Source organism: Halichoerus grypus, unplaced genomic scaffold (genome assembly GCF_964656455.1).
Source record: "Halichoerus grypus unplaced genomic scaffold, mHalGry1.hap1.1 HAP1_SCAFFOLD_79, whole genome shotgun sequence".
NCBI classification, from domain to species: Eukaryota; Metazoa; Chordata; class Mammalia; order Carnivora; family Phocidae; genus Halichoerus; species Halichoerus grypus.
Window position 1 is genome coordinate 18,323 of NW_027555014.1, and position 21,130 is coordinate 39,452.

Genomic DNA, 21,130 nt, shown 5'->3' on the forward strand with positions numbered 1-21,130 from the left:
CAGGCAGGGGCAGGGGAAGGGGCAGGAGTTGGCGCAGGGGCCGGGACAGGCGCACAAGCAGGGGAAGGGGAGGGGGCAGGTGCAAGGGGAGGGACAGGGTCTGCAGCGATGGCACGTCCAGGAACCGGGGCAGTATCTGGGTCAGGGGCGAGAACAGGGGCACTGGCAGGGGTAGGGATGGGTCAGGATCCAGGGCAGGAGCTGGGTCAGGGCCAGGAGCAGGGCCACAGTTCGGGGCCGGCGCAGGGGCAGCGGCTCTGGCAGGAACAGGGGCAGGAGCAGGGGCAGGCTCTCCGGAGGCAGGTTCTCCAGCAGGCCCTTCCTGGCCCCCGTCAGGCTCTCCGTGGGCGGGTGCCGGGTCACCTGCCGGCTCCGGGTCTCCTCCTGAAGTCGCTGCGGGCACGACCCCTCCCTCCAGAGCTGCCGATGGGGTTGGAGCCGGCTCTAGCTCCTGAGATGGTGGAGCAGCTGTGAGAGGAGAAAAGCTCAGCCCCGTGCCTGCTCTCCGTGGGCCTTTGCAAGACAGAGCCCCGCCCAGGGCCTCCCAGAGAAGCCGCAGCCAGGAAGGAGCCCTCCCCGGGGCGTCTCCCCGACTGCCGTCCACCCGCTGGGCGCTCTGAGCCCAGTCGTTGCTCCAGGCCCCACACCAGCCTCCGGGGGCTCCTCCCTGTGGGGCCAGCCCCGACCCGTCCCCACACACCCACAGGCACCCAGCCCCGGGCTTCTCAGCCTCGGGCTCGGCCTCCGTGGGCTCCGGCTCCTGGAGCACAATCCAGTCAGTGACCAGCAGGGACAGTGGTCTGGGTGGTGTCGGAGGCCTTCCCCCGCAATCCCCAGCACCTGCTCCTGGGGAGTCCTGTGGGGTCACGCCCCAGGTCCCGTAGATGGAGTGGGTGTCCGCCAGCCTCCTCCCAATTTCATCCGTGGTCTGCAAAGACAGGGACGGGTAGCCGGCCCGGAGGCATCACAGCCCTGCGCGGCCAACCTCCCTGTCCCCCTGCCCAGTCTCCCTGCTGCTCCCAGATCAGACACAGACCTGTGGGTGCACAGCCCTGCACGCGGGACCGTGACCCATCCCTGCAGGGCGATCGGGATAAACCCCGGGCAGAAGCTCGCAGCCCCCCACACCCCGTCCCACCCAGCCAGCCTTGATCTTGAACATGACCTGCCCACGGGTTATCTGACCCCTCATCAGCCTGCTCTTGAATGGGGTTGCCCACCCCACATGACCCCCCTCACACACGCGCACACACACACACATACACACACACACACACACACACGGAGGGGAGGGGACCTGGGGCTGCACAGGTGGATTAGACCCTGTGGGGCTGGGTGGCCGGCTCTGGGCCTCCTGGTGTCACCTTTCGGGCCTTCCGGCCAAACGGCCAGAGGCGTCGGGGAGCCCTGATAGGACATCCCCAGCGCGGGACAGCGTTTGCAGGGCGCTCTTTCTTCAGCCTGCAGCCCCCAGACTTAGGGAAGCAACAAGCCAACATGTTCATGGTTGGATGATCTGCAACGAAATGAGCTGGGCAGGGGAATGTGGGTGCCTGGTTACCGGGGTTCCAAATTCTGATGGGCTCTGTTGTCAGGGAAGTGAGGTCACCACTGCCTGGGGTCCCCTTACCCAACTTCCTCCTCACACAAGACCGCCACCCCCGAGGGCCCCCTCCCCCAGCTGCTCAATGCTCACCCTCCCCCCATGCCCCATCCATACAGTGACTCCCTCACAGCCCACCCACAGCCTTCCCAAGGCCTGGGTGCAGCCGGTGCCCCCGCTGTGAGGACACAGAGCTGGCTTCAGACTGGGCTCCTGCACGTGCCCAGGCCGGTGACCCTGGACAGACCCCGTGCCTCTCAGGGCCTCCCCAGTCTGCCCATCTGCACAGTGGGGTGTTCTGGCTTCTACTTCTAGGGACGCCATCAGGAGTAGGACCCCTACATACATTCCGTACCTGCTATCACAGGAGGCTGGTGCACACTTGGGATTGCAAGGATGAGCCAGGGGCTGGGCGGGACATGGAGCACAGCTCAGAGGGGCCTGGGTCTGCTCTGGGGTCCGGGCAAAGCCACCCCCCTCGTGCCTGTTCCCAGCCCCTGTGGGAAGGTTGCAATGAACGGATTCCGACCTTGTCCCCTGGTGACGCAGACTTCCAGGGGCTCGCATTAGGTTTAGGCTCAGGCCCCAGGGCCTCGTCTGCGCCCATGTGCTGGGCAGTCCCCACAGTGGTTCCCGGGCATTCCCGCATCCTGCTCACACATCCCTGTGGAATCCCCTCCCCTCCAGGGTGGACGGCCTGTGTGACCGCGCTCTCAGGAAGAGAATGGGGCAAAATGCTGGGATGTCATTTCCAAGCTGATGGAGGAAAGTCTGTGACTTCTCCTGATTCCCTCTCTCCTGTGTCCGTTCTCTGTCTCTGTCTCTGTGTCTTTGTGTTTCTGTCTCTGTGTCTCTCACAGGAGCAGATCTGCGGGCTCCGGGGGCGATGTGAGAAACCTCAGAAGCCTCCCTTGTCCCTGTTTCCCTCTCCTGTCCTGCTGCTCCGTTCCTTCCTAAGGCCTTGTCACCCTGACCAGAGCAGTGAATCTGGAACCTCTTCCAAATGGGGACCCTGAGGCTGCCACAAGGAGGGTCTTGGCCTTGGTCCCCAGACCAGTGGTCAGTGCTCTGCCACGTTCTGCGTACCCAGGTCCTCAGCCCCCCAAGCCCCCAGGCTGTCCTCTGCTGAGAAGGACCTCGAGGGAGTCCAAAGCATTTTCCCGAGACTGGGAGCACAGTGGGTCAGGGATGGAGATCCAAGGCCAACAGGCTCTTCCACAAGCCTGTGGGACCCTAGGGACACTGCATGTCTACAGCCCAAGTGACAGAAGAGTAAGCTGAGGCCTTTTGTGCTGTAGCCCCTCTGGACTTGGGGGTGGGTATCTCTTCCTGCTTCCAAGTGCCCAGGGTGGTGATGGACACCGGAACCCAGACCCTGTCCTCTCCCAGTGCCCTGGCAACCCCCCTGGGCCCCTTGGGGACCCCTGACCATCAGCCTGGCCTGTCTCCCCTCCCCATGCTATGGATCTGGGTCCTTGCCAGGAGTCCTGCTGCCCTGCCCCATGGCCCAGCTGTCTGCAACCTCTTTCTTCTTTCCCCCTTGTGACCCACCTCGCTCCCAGGGTGTCCTCCCCTTCTGACCCCCAGCTGGGCAGTCAGAGTGGTGTGTGTGTGTGTGTGTGTGTGTGTGTGTGTGTCCAGGTGCGCATGCCTCTACGTGCCTGGGGATGCCCAAGGTCGTGTCCCCACAGGGGACGGGGTGGGTAGCTATTCCCGAGGATCTGAGGGGCTCTCACCCCCAAAGCGAACCTCATGGGAGGGTTGGGACTGGCCTAGGACTGGAGAGCAGCCCTGCTCCTTGGACTCTGCACCCCTCATTTGTCCTGGGCCAGCCCCTGCCTCTCTTGACCCAGGTTCCCCACTGTCCCTGAGGGTTGGACATGGAAATGCTTGAACATGGCCGCTCCTCCAGGGGTAGGTGGGGGACAGGTGCACCAGGCACACAGGCCTCCCCACCGAGAGGGCCAGCCAGGTGTGTCATGGCCAGGTGTGCACGGACGACCTGCCCACAGCTCCTGTACCATGACCCGGCCCTGCGGCCGATGTGCACCAGACCCGTGGCTCCGCACCTGACCGGTCCCCCACGTTCCCTCACCACCTCGGAGACAGGGGCTCTTCTTGGTCCTAGGGCCCGTCATCCTTCGGACAATGAGAGCAGAGGGATCCGTATCTAGAGGAGGCCGGCAGGGCGTCCCATGGAACGTCGTGTGCCCATCTCTGCTCTGTCGTCTAGGCTTCCCGGCGGACCCCCACCTAGAACAGAGGCCCGCGGGGCAGGGAGATTTGTCTGGCTGGTCCCTGAATTAAAATGTCTAGAAGGGGCTTCCTGTCCATTTGTGGAGTCGATGAAGCCCAACCAGCACCTTTCAGATGTCTGAGTGGCTCTGGGACCCCTCTGCCAGCCCCCAGGGATCCCTGCTCTGGCTCCACCCAGGATGGGAGCCCCACGTGGAATCTGAGACCTCGTCACAGCCGGCAATGCGGCTTTGCTCCGGACACAGGACACCGAGGCGTGGGGCAGAGAGCTCCTTCACGGTGGAGAGGAAGCGCTTCAGCCCCAGGCCACCCTCCCCGTGGGCCGGCCACAGGGTCGGGGAGCGGTCCCAACAGGCCCGACGGCAACCCTGTGTGTGGGGTCGGGCCTCGTGGCACGCAGGGTCCCCAGGAGACACCTGAGGTTCGGAGAGGGGACGTGCCAGGCCCGAGACACACAGCCCGCAGGTGAGGGGGAGCCGCCGGGCGGGACGGGGGGCCCTGCTCACCTTTGAGAGCAGCAGGTGTGGGAAGGGCTGGGGGGGCGTTCCTGTGGGAGGTGCTCCGGGAGAGGGGCCACAGGAGAGGGCCTGGCCCGGCTCCACCAGCTTCCTCGGGCTGTCCGCACGGACCGCCCACAGCCTCTGGCTCTGCCCCAGCGGCAGGGCCCACTCAGGTTCACGGTGGGGCTGATCTTTGGATAAAGGAGGGACAATTCACAACACAGAAACTGCAAAAATATTCCTGTCCGTGTCCTGAAGTGCAACAGAATATCAACAATTGGTTGGGATCATCTTACACGTATGTGAAGGGTGATTTTGTACCTGGCCAAGGCTGGGGCTGGACCGGGTGTGTGTGTGTGTGTGGTGTGTGTGTGTGTGTGTGTGTGTGGTGTGTGTGTGTGTCTGTGAAGGGAGCAGCCCAGACCCCTTGGGTTGAGATCATGGCCACGTAAGGGGCACAGCCGCCGTGGCCCCCCGGGTCGTCAGTGTCCCGGACGGCGTCGGGGCAGGAGACCCTCCCGGCCCTCCCCGAGCCCGGTCCTGGAGCGCCCTCGTCCCCACACTCCCCCTGAGCTCCCTGGCCCTCGCTGCGGCATGGCACTCATCCTCACCGTGGTCCTGAATCCAGGAGCCTGGCTCTCCCAGGCCCTTGCTCTGGTGGCTGCCACCAGCACCGTCACGACAGCAGCTGGTCAGGGCACGTCCCTGCCCGGGCCCAGAGGAGCTCAGGTCTACGTGGCAGGTCAGGTACCGCAGCAGGGAGAGTGGGGAAGGGCTGGGGGCGACCCCCCGTGCTCCCTGGGAGGCCTGTCCCCTGCCTCTCGCAGGCCTCGGGCACACTCACCGTCTCCTTTGGCTGCTTTGGGTTCTCCTGGGGTTCACTTCCAGGGTGGCAAGCTTGGAGGGCCCCTCCTGCCAGGGTCAGCCTTAGAGGTCAGTTTAGACATGGCCTGGGGGCCTCCTTGATCTTCCTGGAGCGGCCCCACATTGTCTGTTCCAGAAGCCTGCACCTCGCCTTTGGGTCCCTATCGCCCTGAAGGTGTCTTGCTCCCTTGTGTCTCCCTGTCCAGTTAGGTATCCACTCAGCAGGGGCTCCCCTGCCTGCCCTGCTCTGCCCCCAGCGCCCCCAGGACCATAGCCGTGACCAGTAACAACTCCTGTCACCTCTGCTGGTCTCCAGCAGCCTTCCGTGTGCAGCTTCCAGGGGACCCTCAGGGGACAGAGGAGGGCCGGGGCCAGGCCGGCCATCAGTACAGTTCCCTTGGTGGTGGTGAGCGGGGCGCCGCGGCCCTGTACCCGGTCCCTAAACCAGGACAGGATGGGGCCGATCCCACGTCCCACGTGTGTTCTGCCTCCCCCCATGTCGCTCACTGTCCAGCCCAGACCTGAGCGGCCCGGGGGCCAGCCTGGGACGCCCCTCCCTCCACGGCCTGCTTCTCAAGCCTGGTATGGCTTTCTGGCCCCCTCGGGCTCTTGGGGCCGCACGCAGATCCCAGGACTCCCATCCACAGCATGGTTTTACATCGCGTTTGGATTTCAAGGGCTCTTGGCTCCTCACAGCCAGCCTCTCTGGAGCTCGGAGGGACGGGGGCCGAGCACCTCATTCCAGGAGCACGGGTGCCGCAGGGAAGGCCCCACAAATCCGTGTGTGCCACCAAGTGCCGAGTGGCTTGAGCACATGAAGCTTGAGAGTCCTGTGGGCTCTGTGGGCCCTGTGGGGGCTTCACAAATGCCACATCCACGAGCAAAAGCACATAAGCCACACTGTGGAAGCCACAGGCCCCAGAGCCACATTTGTCCAAACGTAAGCTTTATTTTCTGTGGGAATCATGCGGTCCGCTTGGCCTGGCCCGTCCCAACCCAGATGGGATCCGCCGGGGGACTCGCCCTGTGGCCTCACGTGACAGAGCAGCCCCAGAAACCGCGCCGTGGAGGAAGCAGCCCTGAAGTGGTGTAGGTTGGCAGGGACTGAAAAGCGAGAGGACAAAACTCAAGGTGTGAGGCTTTTCAGGCTCCGGGACAAGCGTGTTTCCCGACGGGTCCTCTCTGGACGGGCTGCCTGCTCTGTGTGCCCGCTGGGCCGCGTGGGTCTGAAGTGGGGCCCCGGGGTGGGGGGGCAGCTGCCAAGAACGGTCACCAAAAGCAGGGACCCAACCAATGCCTAGAACAATGGGGAACCTGCTAAAGAAATTCTTCAAGGTGTGGCCGGGGTTTCCCCCCCCCCCCGCCGTGCACTGGTCAACTTGGAGACCTCTGACGGTGGAGCCACGGGTCCTCCAGGCCTACACCCCACCCCTGGTAGAGCCCTCACACTGAGGGTTTAGGGGGATGGGAGCTGCCCCAGGTAAAAGCACCGGAGATTCTCACGGTGCCTACCTGAACTTCAGATGCTCCTCAGTTACTGGTGTGCGTCTGGTGTCTTCCCAGAACCATGACCCAGCGCCGGATGCGGGCGCCCGGCCGCGGGGCACGGGGAGTCCTGGTGAGGGTGGCGTGGTGGGGGAGGCCCCTGAAGGGCCCCAGAAGAGGCAGGAGACAAGGAAGACAACAGGACAGGGCTTCCTAAGGAGGACGACGTAAGGGTCAAAGGATCGCAGAGACCCTTGGGAAAGTTCAGAGGCCCTGGAGATGTTGGCTGAAACACTGTCATTAGGTCAGAAAAGTGGTGTCACAACGCCCCAGTCAGCACTGGATGATCTACTCTTCGTTGCTTCCAGGAATCAGTGTGTATGGGCCCTTAGAACTCACATTGCGTTAAGTCTAGCATATACTTACTTTTCATCACTTTTCAGGACTAGATTTTTCTGGAGGATGTGCTGAGCATGGGTGTCTCCATTCTTGTCTTTGTGCAACCGGCCTCTGTTTTCAGGAGCAGATTCCTGGTGCTCATCACCTCTGTTAGCCCTGAGGACTGCCCCCCGTCACCTCTCGCAGTGGACCTGAGTGCCATGTGGGCAGGGACCACGTGGGCTGGGGATGGAGTCACGGATGGAGTCCCAGTGCTCAGTACAGAGTAGGGGCCCCAGATCCTCTGCTGAATGAGAGAGGAAGGGGGAAAGGAAAGAGGAAGGGGGGAGGGAGGGAGGAATGGGTGGAGGGAAAGAGGGAGGGAGGGAAACCAAGGAAGACGGGCCCATCCATCAGGAACCCTTATTTGGGATGAGGTCCGAGGGCATCACAGCCCGGGCCCTGGATGGTGGCCCAGGGCCCATGCAACTGTCCTCCCAGTGCTGACCTTCCTTCTCCTTGGCCCTCTGTCATCCTGGATCCTCTCCACCTCCTCCTCAAACAATTCTGAATGTTCTCAGGAGCAGGGTGGCAGGAGGGGGTCTCAGGAGGGGCTGCCCGGATCCTGTGCCCTGGACGACACAGTGACAGTAGCTATAGGGCATTCTATCCTGAGGACTGGGACCGAGGATCCCGTCCATCTCCTTGGGCATTAGCATTGGTCCATTTCCTGCTCTCTCCACCACCGCTGTGCTGAACACTCCTGAAAACACATCTGTGAAAAACCGAGCCAGAGTTTCCGGGCGTGAGTCCCAGGACGAGCGTGCTAGGTGATGGGTGCCCCTGCGGCCTGGGACGGGTGCTGCTCACTGTTCTCCCAGACAGGGGTGCCCGTCCCCCTTCTCTCCAGGGGACCTCCACTTCCTCACGTTCTCCCCAGGGCTGCTGGTCCCCAGACCAGACACCTGCCAGTCTGAGGGTGACCAGCGCTGCCTCCATAGGGTTTCCTTTGCCAGAGTCCTTCCCCGGGAGCTCCCGCATCTCTGACTCCCCCCGTGTCTGTCCCCCCCCGCCTTGAACTTTCATGGGTTTGGTCTCTGTCCCTGTGGAACCCAGTGACTTGGAGCCTGGTTTGGACCAGAGGCATGGGAAACCTTTCTCTGGCCTTGGGTTGTGAGCAATGCTTTGGCCCTTTGGGGTGTGTCTTCCAGCCTTCTGCATTTCCCTGGTTTGTCTGTGGGTCACAGGAGGAACCAGCCCTTTCCTGTCTGGGGTCAGGCTGAGGTGTCCCAGCAGGAATAGGGGTCTCCGCCCCGAGATTGTGTCCCTATTTACCAAAGGGGGCTCTATGAGTACATCTCATCTGTAATCCATCGGGGCTTTCAACATCAAATAAGGAAAATTCTATGTCAAGTCAACACAGAAAAGAATGAGTCCCCTTTGAAAATAGGGGGGCAGACACAAAGGCCCGTACTGTGTGATTCCACGTACAGGAAACATCCAGAACAGGTAAAGGAACAGAGAGAGAAAGCAGCTTAGGGGTTTCCAGGGAGGCCTTCTGGTTTGGGGACTCCTTTGGGGAAGCAGATATTCCACAGCAATGTTCTGTGGTGTGGTGGCCCAGCGTTGGGAATGTACTTCATGCTCAGGACTTGTTCAACTGAAAACAATTAATTTTATTTAAAATAAATAATAAACAGCATATAGGACATGGAAAGATAATATAACAGTTAATATGTACCAGAGAGAAAGAACATAGGGGGATGGGATGAAACAATCTGGCGGGGTGTCGGGGTCGGGTGATGGAGCTAAGGGTAATTGTACAAGGAGCTCTCCTCGCGAGGATGTGGGCTCTGGATGTGGTTCTGGGAGCCCTGCAGGAGCAGGAAGAGGGGCAGGGCCAGATGCAAGAGCAGGGCCAGATGCAAGAGCAGGGCCAGGGGCAGGATCGACGGTAGGAGCTGGGTCAGGGGCAAGTACAGGAGCCCAGGCAGGGCCAGGGGAAGGGGCAGTGGCCCTGGAAAGAAGGGGAAGGGGCATCGGCTCTGGCAGGGGCAGGGGCAGGGGCAGGAACAGGGACACCGGCAGGGGAAGGGGCATCGGCTCTGGCAGGGGCAGGGGCAGGGACACCGGCAGGGGAAGGGGCATCGGCTCTGGCAGGGGCAGGAACAGGGACACCGGCAGGGGAAGGGGCATCGGCTCTGGCACGGGCAGGGGCAGGAACAAGGACACGGGCAGGGGAAGGGGCATCGGCTCTGGCACGGGCAGGGGCAGGGGCAGGAACAAGGACACGGGCAGGGGAAGGGGCATCGGCTCTGGCAGGGGCAGGAACAGGGACACCGGCAGCGGAAGGGGCATCGGCTCTGGCAGGGGCAGGGGCAGGGGCAGGAACAAGGACACGGGCAGGGGAAGGGGCATCGGCTCTGGCAGGGGCAGGAACAGGGACACCGGCAGGGGAAGGGACAGGTGCAGGGGCAGGAGGTGGGTCAGGGGCAGGAATGGGCGCACATGCAGGGGCAGGGAAACGGGTAGGGAAAGGGGAAGGAGCTGGGTGAGAGGCAAGGACAGGAGCACAGGGAGGGGCTGGGGAAGGGACAGTTGCAGGGGCAGAAGCCGGGTCAAGGGCAAGAACAGGAATACAGGCAGGGGCAGGAGAAGGGGCAGGATCCAGGGCAGGAGCTGGGTCAGGGGCAAGAACAGGAACACAGGTAGGGGAAGGGGCTGGTGCAGGGTCAGGAGCTGGGTCAGGGGCAAGGACAGGAACACAGGCAGGGGCAGGGGAAGGGACAGGATCCAGGGCAGGAGATGGTTCAGGATCTGGGTCAGGGGCAAGAACAGGTGCACAGGTAGGGGAAGGGGCAGGTGCAGGGGCAGGAGGTGAGTCAGGGACAGGAACAGGACCACAGGCAGGGGCAGGGGCAGAACCCGGGTCAGGGGCAAGAATAGGAGCACAGGCAGGGGCAAGGGAAGGGGCAGGATCCAGGGCAGGAGCTGGGTCAGGATCCGGATCAGGGGCAAGAAGAGGTGCACAGGCAGGTGCTGGGGAAGGGGCAGGTGCAGGGGCATGAGTAGGGGCAGGGGAAGGGGCATCGGCTCTGGCAGGGGCAGGGGCAGGGGCAGGAACAGGGACACAGGCAGGGGAAGGGGCATCGGCTCTGGCAGGGGCAGGAACAGGGACACCGGCAGGGGAAGGGGCATTGGCTCTGGCAGGGGCAGGGGCAGGAACAGGGACACAGGCAGGGGAAGGGGCATTGGCTCTGGCAGGGGCAGGAACAGGGACACAGGCAGAGGAAGGGACAGGTGCAGGGGCAGGAGGTGGGTCAGGGGCAGGAATGGGCGCACATGCAGGGGCAGGGAAACGGGTAGGGAAAGGGGAAGGAGCTGGGTGAGAGGCAAGGACAGGAGCACAGGGAGGGGCTGGGGAAGGGATAGTTGCAGGGGCAGAAGCCTGGTCAAGGGCAAGAACAGGAATACAGGCAGGGGCAGGAGAAGGGGCAGGAACCAGGGCAGGAGCTGGGTCAGGGGCAAGAACAGGAACACAGGAAGGGGAAGGGGCTGGTGCAGGGTCAGGAGCCTGAAGGCAGATGCTTAACCATCTGAGCCACCCAGGCGCCCCATTAGTAACTCTTTATAAATGAGTTAGACTTTTTTTTTTTTAACCTATGAGCTTACAGCTAGATCAAAGGGTGAAAGGCAAATAATATCATAAATAAAACAAATAGAATCGTATGAGGTCATGGAGCACAGGAGGGTTATATTTAGGGCCTCTCAGGGCAGAGGATTTGGGCCTGGTTTCTGTCTTTGCCACTGCTGAGCCATGAGAGCCTAGACACATGCCTTGTCACACCTGTCTCCTTATGTGTCAAGTGGGATTGCCCCTCAGCCTGGGGCTCCAGCCAAGGGCCTCTGCTGCTCCTGGATGTGCCGGGCAGGCTCTGCCTTGCTCTTGCTACTTCTTCACCTAGAAGGCACCTTCACAGAGGACACATCTGCCCCTCCTTCCCTTCAAGGCTCTGCTCCCAGGTCACACGTCCTGAAGGACAGCTGCTCTCACCATTCTGTTTCAAATCACAACTCTCTCAGCTGCTGTTCCCTTTTCCTAGTATGCTTACGTACTCGTTGATTATCCTCATTTGTCCTTCCTGGCTACAGCAGAAGCTCTACAGATGCCCGGACGGGCACTCAGGAACTAGCAGTGGGATGAAGGGGTCAGTGGGGGACACAGTCAAAGCTGCTGCGAGGCTGGGCCTGCGCTCTGTGCGTACGGGCGAGCTGAGTGATGGGGGGCGTGGCGTTCACAGAGGTCTCAAGTCCACTTCAGAAACTTGGTATCTCCTAGGAGACACTGGCATGGTGACGCGCAGCGCACCACAGTGAGCCTCACCTCGGCCAGCAGTGAGGTGTGGATCTTCATCAGGATGCTATCCATCTCCCGGAGTTTGTGGCCGATCAGAGGGCTGCTGGGCCCAGAGACGTGGCCAATGTGGTCCAGCCCCAGGTAGTGGAGGATTAACACATCCCAATCCCCTCTTTTTAATACTTTATCCAAATGCCTCGTAACATTATCATCCACCTGTAAAGGGGGAAAAGTACGTATGAATAGCTTCCTTTATTTCCCTTGATCTATACTCTCCAAGGAAAAGTGATACAGTCCTTTTAAAATCTAGGCGTTTGTTTTAGGTAACAGGACTCATCTGAAAAGACAGCCCCCCCCCCCCCGCCAAAAAAAAGCCCTAAACACAAACAGAAAAACCTGTCATAAAAAAGGTAAACAAATATTAGCATTAGTTTAAGCTGTCACTAATACCGTCCTCATGTTTCTAAGGTACAGATACCATACAGGCAACTTAAATGAGAAGTGTTGTTCTGACAAAAACATTCTGTGGGACCCCTACTGGGAATTAACTAACACTAAGCAGATGTTCAGGTGACCGGTGGGGTCAAGTTGAAGGCATCTAAGTGTGTCCTATGTGAAGGCTGCTCTGGGAGGAAAGAGATACAGCTCTGAGCAACTAGTGGTCGAGCAGCCCCTGACAGAGCCATGAGCCTGGTCAGCCCTGACCATTCAGCTGGCCCATCTCCCTCCCACTGAAAAGTCTCTGCAAAGGGAAGGGTCCCTGAGTGATAAGACAGAGGACGGGGAAACTCACTCCGGGACATTAACTGCTGCGTGTACAGAGGTCAGCTTTAGCAAAGGGTTTTAACGTAAGCAAGACTGCAAACGCTCTACCAGGCCCAGCAAACTGAGCTGGTGTGGGTTTGTCTCTGCTCCTGTTACTACTAACAGGAGGTCACGGCGCCTCTGGGTGGCCTCCCTCTGCTTCCAGGGTCAATTTTCTAACTACAGGTCTAATCACACCCTTTTTCCTTGTTGGAGACTGCACTCCCAGCACAGCGCAATGCCCCTCAGGACCTGACTCCACCCAGCTCACCATCTGTCCTCCCACCTCCCCACTGGGGACACTGCTGCACTAACAGGAGAACCAATAGCCTCAAGGATCCTCTGGAGTCCTCAGGCTCTGCCTCGTACCGATGCTGCCACCCCCATTCTGTCCATTGGGAACAAAACAGCTTAAATGGCTCCTTGCTGGGAAGCCCTTCCTGATCCTCCATACCCCATCAACAGGTGCTCAGCTGTTCCAAGAGAACTTTGCTCACGTCTCCATCAGGGTTCATGTCTCTGGGTTGTAATTGATTATGTGAATGAACAATGTCTACAATCTCTCCATACCTCTCCCAGTATACTAATAAAAGCCACATACAAAACAATGTTGCCTCTCACCGACAGGGTATCAGACTCTATCTAGTATGACAAAGCTTTCTTATTTTAAAAAACTGACCTCTGTATAATCTGACACAAAAAATGAGGTTGTTCCATCATATTCCACAAAATGCCTTGGGAATAATTTCACCCATGTTTCATCTCCATAAAAGATAATTCTTTTCCCAGCTGCTTTTGCCTGTGTGATCACATTGTCTTCCAGCAGTGCAGGGGAATTGAGGTTCCTGACAACATCAATGAAGCCAGGGAGGCTCCCTGTCATCAACGCCTGCAGGAGGAAACATTCAAGAAATTAGACTACGGAATCCAAAGCGTAGCATGGGAAGGAGCACCGAAGATCATATTACGGATGAAAGAGGAGAGCATAAAACTAGGACACCCCCAATACTGGAAGCTGGGTCAGTGGTAGGACAGAGGGGAAAGCTGCACACAGATTCTGGCAAACTAGCAAACTTGATCTCAAAGACTTGACTGTATTTCAGCCAATGAGAGGATGAAGGTGGAGGCTGTGGGCAGCTGGACGACCGTGATGGACAGAAAAGCTGTAGGTTATAGCAACTGAAGAAAATGGCAAAGTGTGGTTTGCACTGAAAACATAAACCTGTATACTCCACTTCCCATCAGGTCCTCACCTAAGCTTCAAATCTGTTCTGTGTGACGAGCAGACTCCATGTACTCATCTCACAACCTAGCAATTCTAATGTCCATGCCATGTGAACGAGCAGCCTCTCACACACACTGGAAGGAAAGCAGTCTCTAAGCAAGAACTCTTAGAAATTCTCACAGTAAACTGGCCCAGGAATGCTGGTGGGACACCCCTGCTCCGCATGCACACACACACACAGACACAGCACCGTAATTTCTGGGAGGAAAGGGTGGGTGTGACGTATCCCCATACCTTTCTGACATAGAATTTTGTCAACAACCTCCCTCGCTTTAGCACAGAGTCTAAGAGGCCATAGTAATGGTTCATGTGTCTCCTGTGATCTAGAGTTATCCAACAACCCATGACACTGGCATCCAGGGACCGACCTGTGCAATGAAAATAAACAGAAATCTGTATCATGCCAATAGGCATAATTTCGCCAGGTCCTCTTTAACAGCAAAAATAGCAAATAGGAATTAACCTGATTTCTGCAATGTCAGAGGAGCTCGGCAAATCCTCTCCCCTAAGAGCAATGATAAAATGGGATAGAACTGCCCAAAACAACCATTTCAAGACTTTGAAAACTTACGAAGGATATACAACAAATTGAGAAGTTCTTATCTAAGACAAACTACTGAATCTCAGTAAGAGCTGTGAGTATCTGTGGTGTTTTAACAGAGGCTGCCCCCCTCCCCCTCCCCCTGTGACATAGTGGCCATGGGGACCCGGAGGGGTCCATCTGACCTGGAGCTGCACGGAGAAGTCCCATGCCAGGGATGTGTTGAAAACAAGGAAGGCCAACATCACAGCTGCCTAAGGCATCAATGCTGTTTGTGTAAGAGACAAGCCCAACATTTAAAAATGGGATCTGGGGGGAACCTGGGTGGTTCAGTCGGTTAAGCGTCTGCCTTCAGCTCAGGTCATGATCCCAGAGTCCTGGGATCGAGCCCTGCATCGTCAGGCCCTGCTCAGTGGGGAGTCTGCTTCTCCTTCTCCCTCTCCCCCAGCTTGTGCTCTCTCTTGCTCACTCTCAAATAAATAAAATCTTAAAAAAAAATGGGATCTGGGTTAGGGGTGCCTGGGTGGCTCAGTCGGTTAAGCGTCTGCCTTTAGCTCAGGTCATGATCCCAGGGTCCTGGGATTGAGCCCCACATCGTCGGGCTCCCTGCTCAGTGGAGAGCCTGCTTCTCTCTCTCCCTCTGCCTCTCCCCCAGCTTGTGCTCTCCCTCTCGCTCACCTTCTCTCAAATAAATAAATAAATAAAATCTTTAAAAAAAAAAAAGGGATCTGGGTTAGGGGTACCTGGGTGGCTTAGTTGGTTAAGTGTCTGACTCTTGATCTCAGTTCAGGTCTTGATCTCAGGGTCGTAAGTTCAAGCCCCACATTGGGCTCCACGCTGGGCATGGAGCCTACTTAAAAAAAAAAAAAAAAAAAAAAAAAAAAATGGGGTCTGGGAATGAGACAGGTATACCAGATTTCTGTAAGAGCCCACAGAGCCGCGTGCACACATGGGGCTGACTGTGCACTCGGGAGAGATCAGACCGTGCCTAGTAACTCACTCCTTCCAGCCGAAGAGGAGGCCCTACTCACACAGAAAGTGACAGGGCAGGCGTGTTAGGTGCCTGAACAGTGAGTACGAACCACACACAGACCCCTGGAAAGGGTGGAAGGCCTAGGTGTTTAAGCACAACCTCTCACCAGTCATTGGCTACCCACTAACTATGCTCACCCAGGGGTGACCTTTCGCAAGACCAGCTTAAAAATAAAAACCAGAATTTAAAAAACAAAAATAAGCAGATACCAGTTACTGTGCACTCCAGGGGAGACAGACTCTACAGAACGAGTTTAGGCAAGTAACTCACTGACAAACCAACAAAATGATAGCAAGAACCACCACTCCTGGGGTGGAGGATCAGAATCCAGAGTTGAGGTGGGGGGTTGATGGATATACCACATTTGTTAAATCTCACCAGACTGTACACATAAAAATGTCTGCACTTCACTGTATGAAAATTCTATCTCAATGAAATTATTTTTTTTTAAATGTGAGCCTCTTTCACCCCAAAATTTTACTACTTATAGTTAACCAGTTACTTTGGGTAAGTACCCTTTCATATTTTTCCTGTATGTTATAATCACAAATATACAATGGTAATAAACTATATAAACAATTCTGCAACTTGCTTTTATTTTTCAATAACATATTCTGAACTTCTCTTCCCAGAAAACACACAGCTACCTCTTTTCTTTTCTTTTCTTTTTTTTTTTTTTAGCAGCTACAAAGTACTCCAGTATTTGGACCAAGACCATTTTATTGGACATGAATTTTAACAAGCTTGCAACGCAAGTGCCATTTGAGCTGAGACCTGAAGGCTGACCTGTTGTCTAGGGGAGGAGAAGGAAGGTACAGTGGGACTCTCCAGGGGAACACAGCAAACTGTGAAAGCCCCAAGGCTGAAAGAGGGCAGCATGCTTGCAGGATGTGTGATCTATGTGGATGAATGACACAGGAAGAGGGAAGCAGCTCAGATGAGGATGAAGAGGTAAACAGGGACAGGCCCATGCAGCCTTGAGGCCTGAGTCAGTAGGCAGATATAAACTAGTGCAGGGTCTGAAGACGGGGCCTGGGTACGAGGAGGTGCTGGGAGACTTTTACATTCCTGGCTGGAGACCATAGCCCACTGGACCAGGGTGGCAGCAGTGCAGGGGCTGGCTCAGTGTTGAGAGTACCTGTCTACCTCATTTCATATGAAGAAGAGGTCATCATCAACCTTTACATTTTTACAATGTGATAGACAAAAACTGGGCTTACAGATTGCTTTAGTTCGTCTTGCCCTGATTACTAGTACAGAATCTTTTCGTATGTTTACTCGCCATTTCAGTGTCTTCCTTTGTGGATTTCTTTATATCCTTTGCCATTGGATTGTTGTCCTTGGTCAGATTCTCTTTACACATCATGAGCTCACCATCTTGTTTGTGATGTCAACTGTAAATAATTTTTCCAGTTTATCATTTGTCAGTTGACTTGGTTTATAGTGTCTTCTACCATATGAAGGGTTTTGGTTTCCATGTGGTCTAATCTGTCCATCCTTTTCCCAGGGGCTTTTATAAGGTACCTGCCTCCTTCTCACACTAGGCTGTGTTCCCACTGACATTTTCGAGGAGGGCGGGGACTACCTGGTACCCTTCAGCCCAGGAAGCATGCAGGCAGCTGGGAGCCCTAGGAAGTCTAAGTGAGAGCCCAAGTCTGCCATCACCTTGGAGGTCGTCCTGCGGTTGTTGTGGCCTTGGGAACAGTGGTTTCTTGCCTTCTGAGATTGAAGGAGGGCTCTGCAGAGACTACTGGAAGAGGATGTGGCCTGGTCACCCTGTTCAGCAGTGACCAACAGAGGCTCTGGAACCGGACACACACAGGCTAGGTTCCATTTCTGATGCCAGCTGTGTGGTTTTACCACTTCCAGCCTGTTTCCTCCTCTGGAAAATGGAGAAGGCGGCAGTGCCTGCCTCGTGGAGCCTAGGTCATGGGGCTGTTGGGACAGCACATGACAGAATGCCTGTGCTCTGTGCTCACTGCAGTCAGTTGGTCAGTACCTGCTCCTTGCTGTTACTATACATCCCCTGAAGAAAGGAAAAGCGTTCACAAATCAGTTAACACGAGGAAGTGCTACGAAAGTGCTGCTAGTCTTGAGGCGTCAAGATCAGCGTTTCGTGACACCTGCACCGACACCTCAGGATTAACACATCCCTTCCCGAGCCGGGGGCAGGGCAGGGACGCACATCCTAGCCAACACCACCCAGTCCCGCCAGATTCTAGAGCTGTGTAACCCCAGCTCCAGCATGTATTTCCTGTTCTAGCTCCCCTCTTGCTGCGGAATGAGAAGCAAGAACTTGCAAAGGCCTGAAAACAAAATAAACAAAATGAAGCACAATACTGGTGTCATGAAAGGACACAAACAAGCTGGAGACAGAGCACAGCAGCCGACATGCAGGTCTGGACACAGCCTGGAGCCTGCACACCCATTTACATGCTTTCTTATAAACCTACTCAGACTCCTTACCAGAAGGAAGGAGGAATGGGTTCCTTCCACACCTTTGCTAGAACAGACCAATCAGTGCTCCTGATGGTGAGGAGCCTGGATGCCTTTCTTCTAGCTTTCACAAGACTGGTCTCAGCAGAATGAGCACTCTTGAGAGGCCATCCCTGAGCTTCTTGACTAAAGGTGCCCCACTCCTCCCTGTTCCTCATACTGTCATAGTCTCCTCCCTGATTCCTTCCACAGCACTTACCACTTTCCGAAACTATCTTGATTATTTGCATACTTACATATTTTCTGTCCCCTCAATTAGAAATTAAGCTCCATGAGGATAGGACACTTGCTGTCTAGTTCTTCACTGAATCCCTCTTATTGAAAACAGTGTGTGATACGTAGAAGATGCTCAATAAATACTGCTGAATGAAGGACACATGACATCCAAAAGTTGCAGAGAGTGGGAAACTCAAGAAAATAAGTCAATGAAAGATGCAGTATTAATCCTCTGAATCCCAGACTGTTTTATTCATCCAGTAAACAATTACTGAGTACCTACTAAATACTGAATCAAGATGTGGCTCCTTCTCACCAAATAATAAGGTGTCACACAATCAGCCATAGATGTAAGGCTCAACCAGAGACGATTTTACCATGCCAGCAACATATTCACAAACTTTGAAGCTCCTCTGTCCCTTTTTGCCTCTTCCCCTTTACTCATCCTTCCAGTTTAAACTCTAGTATAATTTCCTCAGGCAGGCTTTTCTGACCCTCAAGCTAAATTGAGCCCCCTCCCATCGCACCCAGTAATGAGCATCACATCCTGCTCTTCCCCATCATCATGCATTAATCACACTTTAAAACTACAAATTAATTTGCCGCTCATTTGCTTAATGGCTATGTATCTCATAAGTGACTAAAAGCTCCATGAAGGCAGATACTATTTGGCCCCAACTGCATACCCATTACAGTACTGACACATAGTAGTTGCTTAATAAATAGTTCTTGAGCCAATCAATACAGCCTTACTCTTTTTTTTTTTCCCCCACTCATAGTTCATGAGTAAAGCACTATGCACTTCAAAGCCACACTCACTAGGCTGAACACCTCAAAGTGAGTTATACAGTAGAAACAGTGATAACTATTGAGGCCAGATCATGCAGGTTTGGTTATTATTTACACCACACAGTTGGGGACAAGTCATCTAACTTATCTGAATTTGTTTCTTGTCTATAAAGTCAAGAGACTGAACTAGATTAACCCTAAAGGCTCCTTTCTGGAATGTAAGGGACCCACTGATGATTAAAGAAGAGACCAGGTTAGCAAGGAGGACACTATCTTTTGGATTAGGCCGACCTGAATGATCTGGGCTCTAAATACTTTATGCTTTCCATCAAGTGTGAACTTTGGGCTACTTGACCAGAGACACAAATCATGGGTCTCAGTTCTATCCTATCTTGTGAGGCTTCATCAGCATTTTATTGCCCTAGCCAGATGGACAGCACTAAACTAATTTCCACCAAGTTAAAATTGGGACTCCAAGTAAGAGTACAGAGAGCCCCTTCGAACCTCCCAGAAAGCCAAACCACGACTTACAACACATTCAGTCAAAATGTTTACCTTGATTCGAGGCATAGTAACTGTAGGCAGCTTTGCTTCAGCCACAAAACTGTGAGATGCTCCTTTCTCCACAAGGTAAGTTGTGTAGGGCATAAATTTCACACCCTTTGACCCAAACACAAAATCATCTCTCAAGCCATCTATCAGCATAATAACAACTTTTCTGAATAGAGGTGGTGGGAGCTTGGTCCAGTTGGAACTGGCTCCTGAAAATGTTTGAGAGGAAAAAGGAAATTGAATTTTAAACTGTATTTAGCACCCAAGCACCTTATAAACTACTTCTGGCCTACTTCTCCAGCACATATGCTGTCATATCTACCTCTCCCAACCCAAAGAAAAGGACCTGTTAATGGTAGACAGTGCGGGGATGACAAGGAAGCTCAAGGAGCCCCAGTATTAAGCATGAATTGCCCTTTGCATGGTGAGTACTGGGAAAGGGGAATCCTTTCGTGAGATTCCTGGGTATTTGACATTTAGGGAGCTTGATTCCAAACACAGTGCAGCAGGTAGGGGATGGGCAAGCGTCTATAAACTGTGTCTGCAAGGTCGGTGGCTGGTATTGTGTGGACCCGGTCAAAAACGGGAGAGCCTTTACCGAGTGTGTACTGCTGGGCAGGTGAGGGTTACTGGGGGAAAAAGCGGGTCTTGGAAGAATGTCACAGAAGAAAACGCGGTGGAGGGGGTCAGCAGGAATCTTATCTGTTGTGTCTTATTGAGCAAAAAGGGTGTCTGGAAAAGGGAGTGACGCAAGGCTTGTCCGGGGAAGGGGGAGGGGGTGTGACTGGAAGAGCAGACGTCGGGAGAGGCGGGAGCCTGGGTGTGGAGAGCTCTCTCTGCGGCGACCAGGGAAGAGATCGAAGTGTGGCTGGTAGTGGTGGTTGCCACAAAGTTGTGGGATACAGAAAGAGGCTGGGGCGGTAAAAAGAGGACTCCTGGGAGTGGGGACCAGAAGAGAAGAGGAGAGCACTCGAGGGCCTCGAGAAGTCCGAGAGGCGAGGCTCCGAAGGAGGGTCCTTTGGCGAAAGTGGGGCCCAGGGAGCGGACACGGCCGGGGAGGGGTCCGTACCAGCCGAGGGTTCGGGCGCTGGGGGCTCTGCTTGGTGCTCCGTCCTGGAAGAAGAACGAACCGGAGTCGGGAAGAATCCCCGAAGGAAGAGCGCGACCCCGAGCACCTCGATCACCACACAGCAGGCGGCAAAGGTCCCGGAACCCAGCCGCATCGTGCCCCCCCGCTGGGCCAGGGTCCCGATTCCCTGACCCCGCCTCTCCCGGCCCGGGCTGCTTTCGGGAGCTGCTCCTGAACAAGCGTGAACGGGTCCCCACAACAGCGCCGGCTCAGGGTGTCACCACGTCCGCCGTCGCGCCGGAAATACGCAAAAGGGAGGGCGCTTGCGGGTGCTGGGAGTCCCCACAGTCCCCGCATCCCTGGGGAGTACTTCCGGCGCGTGCCGTGGCGAATTCCCTCCGGCCCGCGAGGCCCCGCCCCCGCGTTCCAGTCGGACCTGTTGGGTCTGTGGCGGTGGCTGAACCTACTGTGTGCCATGCCTCCTGCTAGAAGCTTTCTCCTGTGTCGCATCAGCCTGCTGAGTCGGGTGCCGTCGCCCTCAGAGTCCTCACCTTTCATGGGCCCGTGTGTGCCGAGGGCGCCTTCAAACTGCGCCGCCAGTCCATCGCTAAGTGACGCCTGTGCTTTGAATCTCCACACTTTGTTGACTTTTAAAAACAAAGAACACGTCCTCCCTTGTTATGGCTGAATTTTGTCCTTCCCAAAATTCATATGTTGACATCCTAACCCTCAGTACTTCAGAATGTGATTGTATTTGAAGATAGGGCTTTTAAAGACATAAGTCAAAATAAGGTATTAACTTTAAAAATAAAACTGCCAGTAATCTTACCAGCCAAGTAGGTTTATTCGGAAATAGCAGAGAATTGTAACGCAAGACCAGCAAGGTGCAGCAAAACTATAGA

General features: G+C 55.6%; 1 protein-coding gene across 1 annotated transcript; it reads right to left on the reverse strand.

The window, feature by feature from the left end:
• Positions 1 to 10,591: 10,591 nt before the first annotated feature.
• LOC144378818 (GPI ethanolamine phosphate transferase 2, catalytic subunit-like) lies at positions 10,592 to 20,558 on the reverse strand. Its single transcript, XM_078065529.1, has 4 exons — positions 20,229 to 20,558; positions 19,163 to 19,368; positions 12,927 to 13,136; positions 10,592 to 11,659 (listed from the first exon to the last, which is right to left on the reverse strand). The coding sequence occupies exons 1-4, from the start codon at positions 20,380 to 20,382 to the stop codon at positions 11,393 to 11,395; spliced, it is 837 nt and encodes a 278-aa protein (XP_077921655.1). The 5' UTR covers positions 20,383 to 20,558; the 3' UTR covers positions 10,592 to 11,392.
• Positions 20,559 to 21,130: the final 572 nt, after the last annotated feature.

Coding starts and splice junctions, on each gene's coding strand:
- LOC144378818 (XM_078065529.1), bottom strand. CDS start 20,382: ATGCGGCTGGGTTCCGGGACCTTTGCCGCCTGCTGTGTGGTGATCGAG. Junction 19,369..20,228: donor AGCGCCCGAACCCTCGGCTG/GTACGGACCCCT, acceptor AAACATTTTCAG/GAGCCAGTTCCAACTGGACC. Junction 11,660..12,926: donor TTGTGTCAGATTATACAGAG/GTCAGTTTTTTA, acceptor CCCCCTTTACAG/GTGGATGATAATGTTACGAG.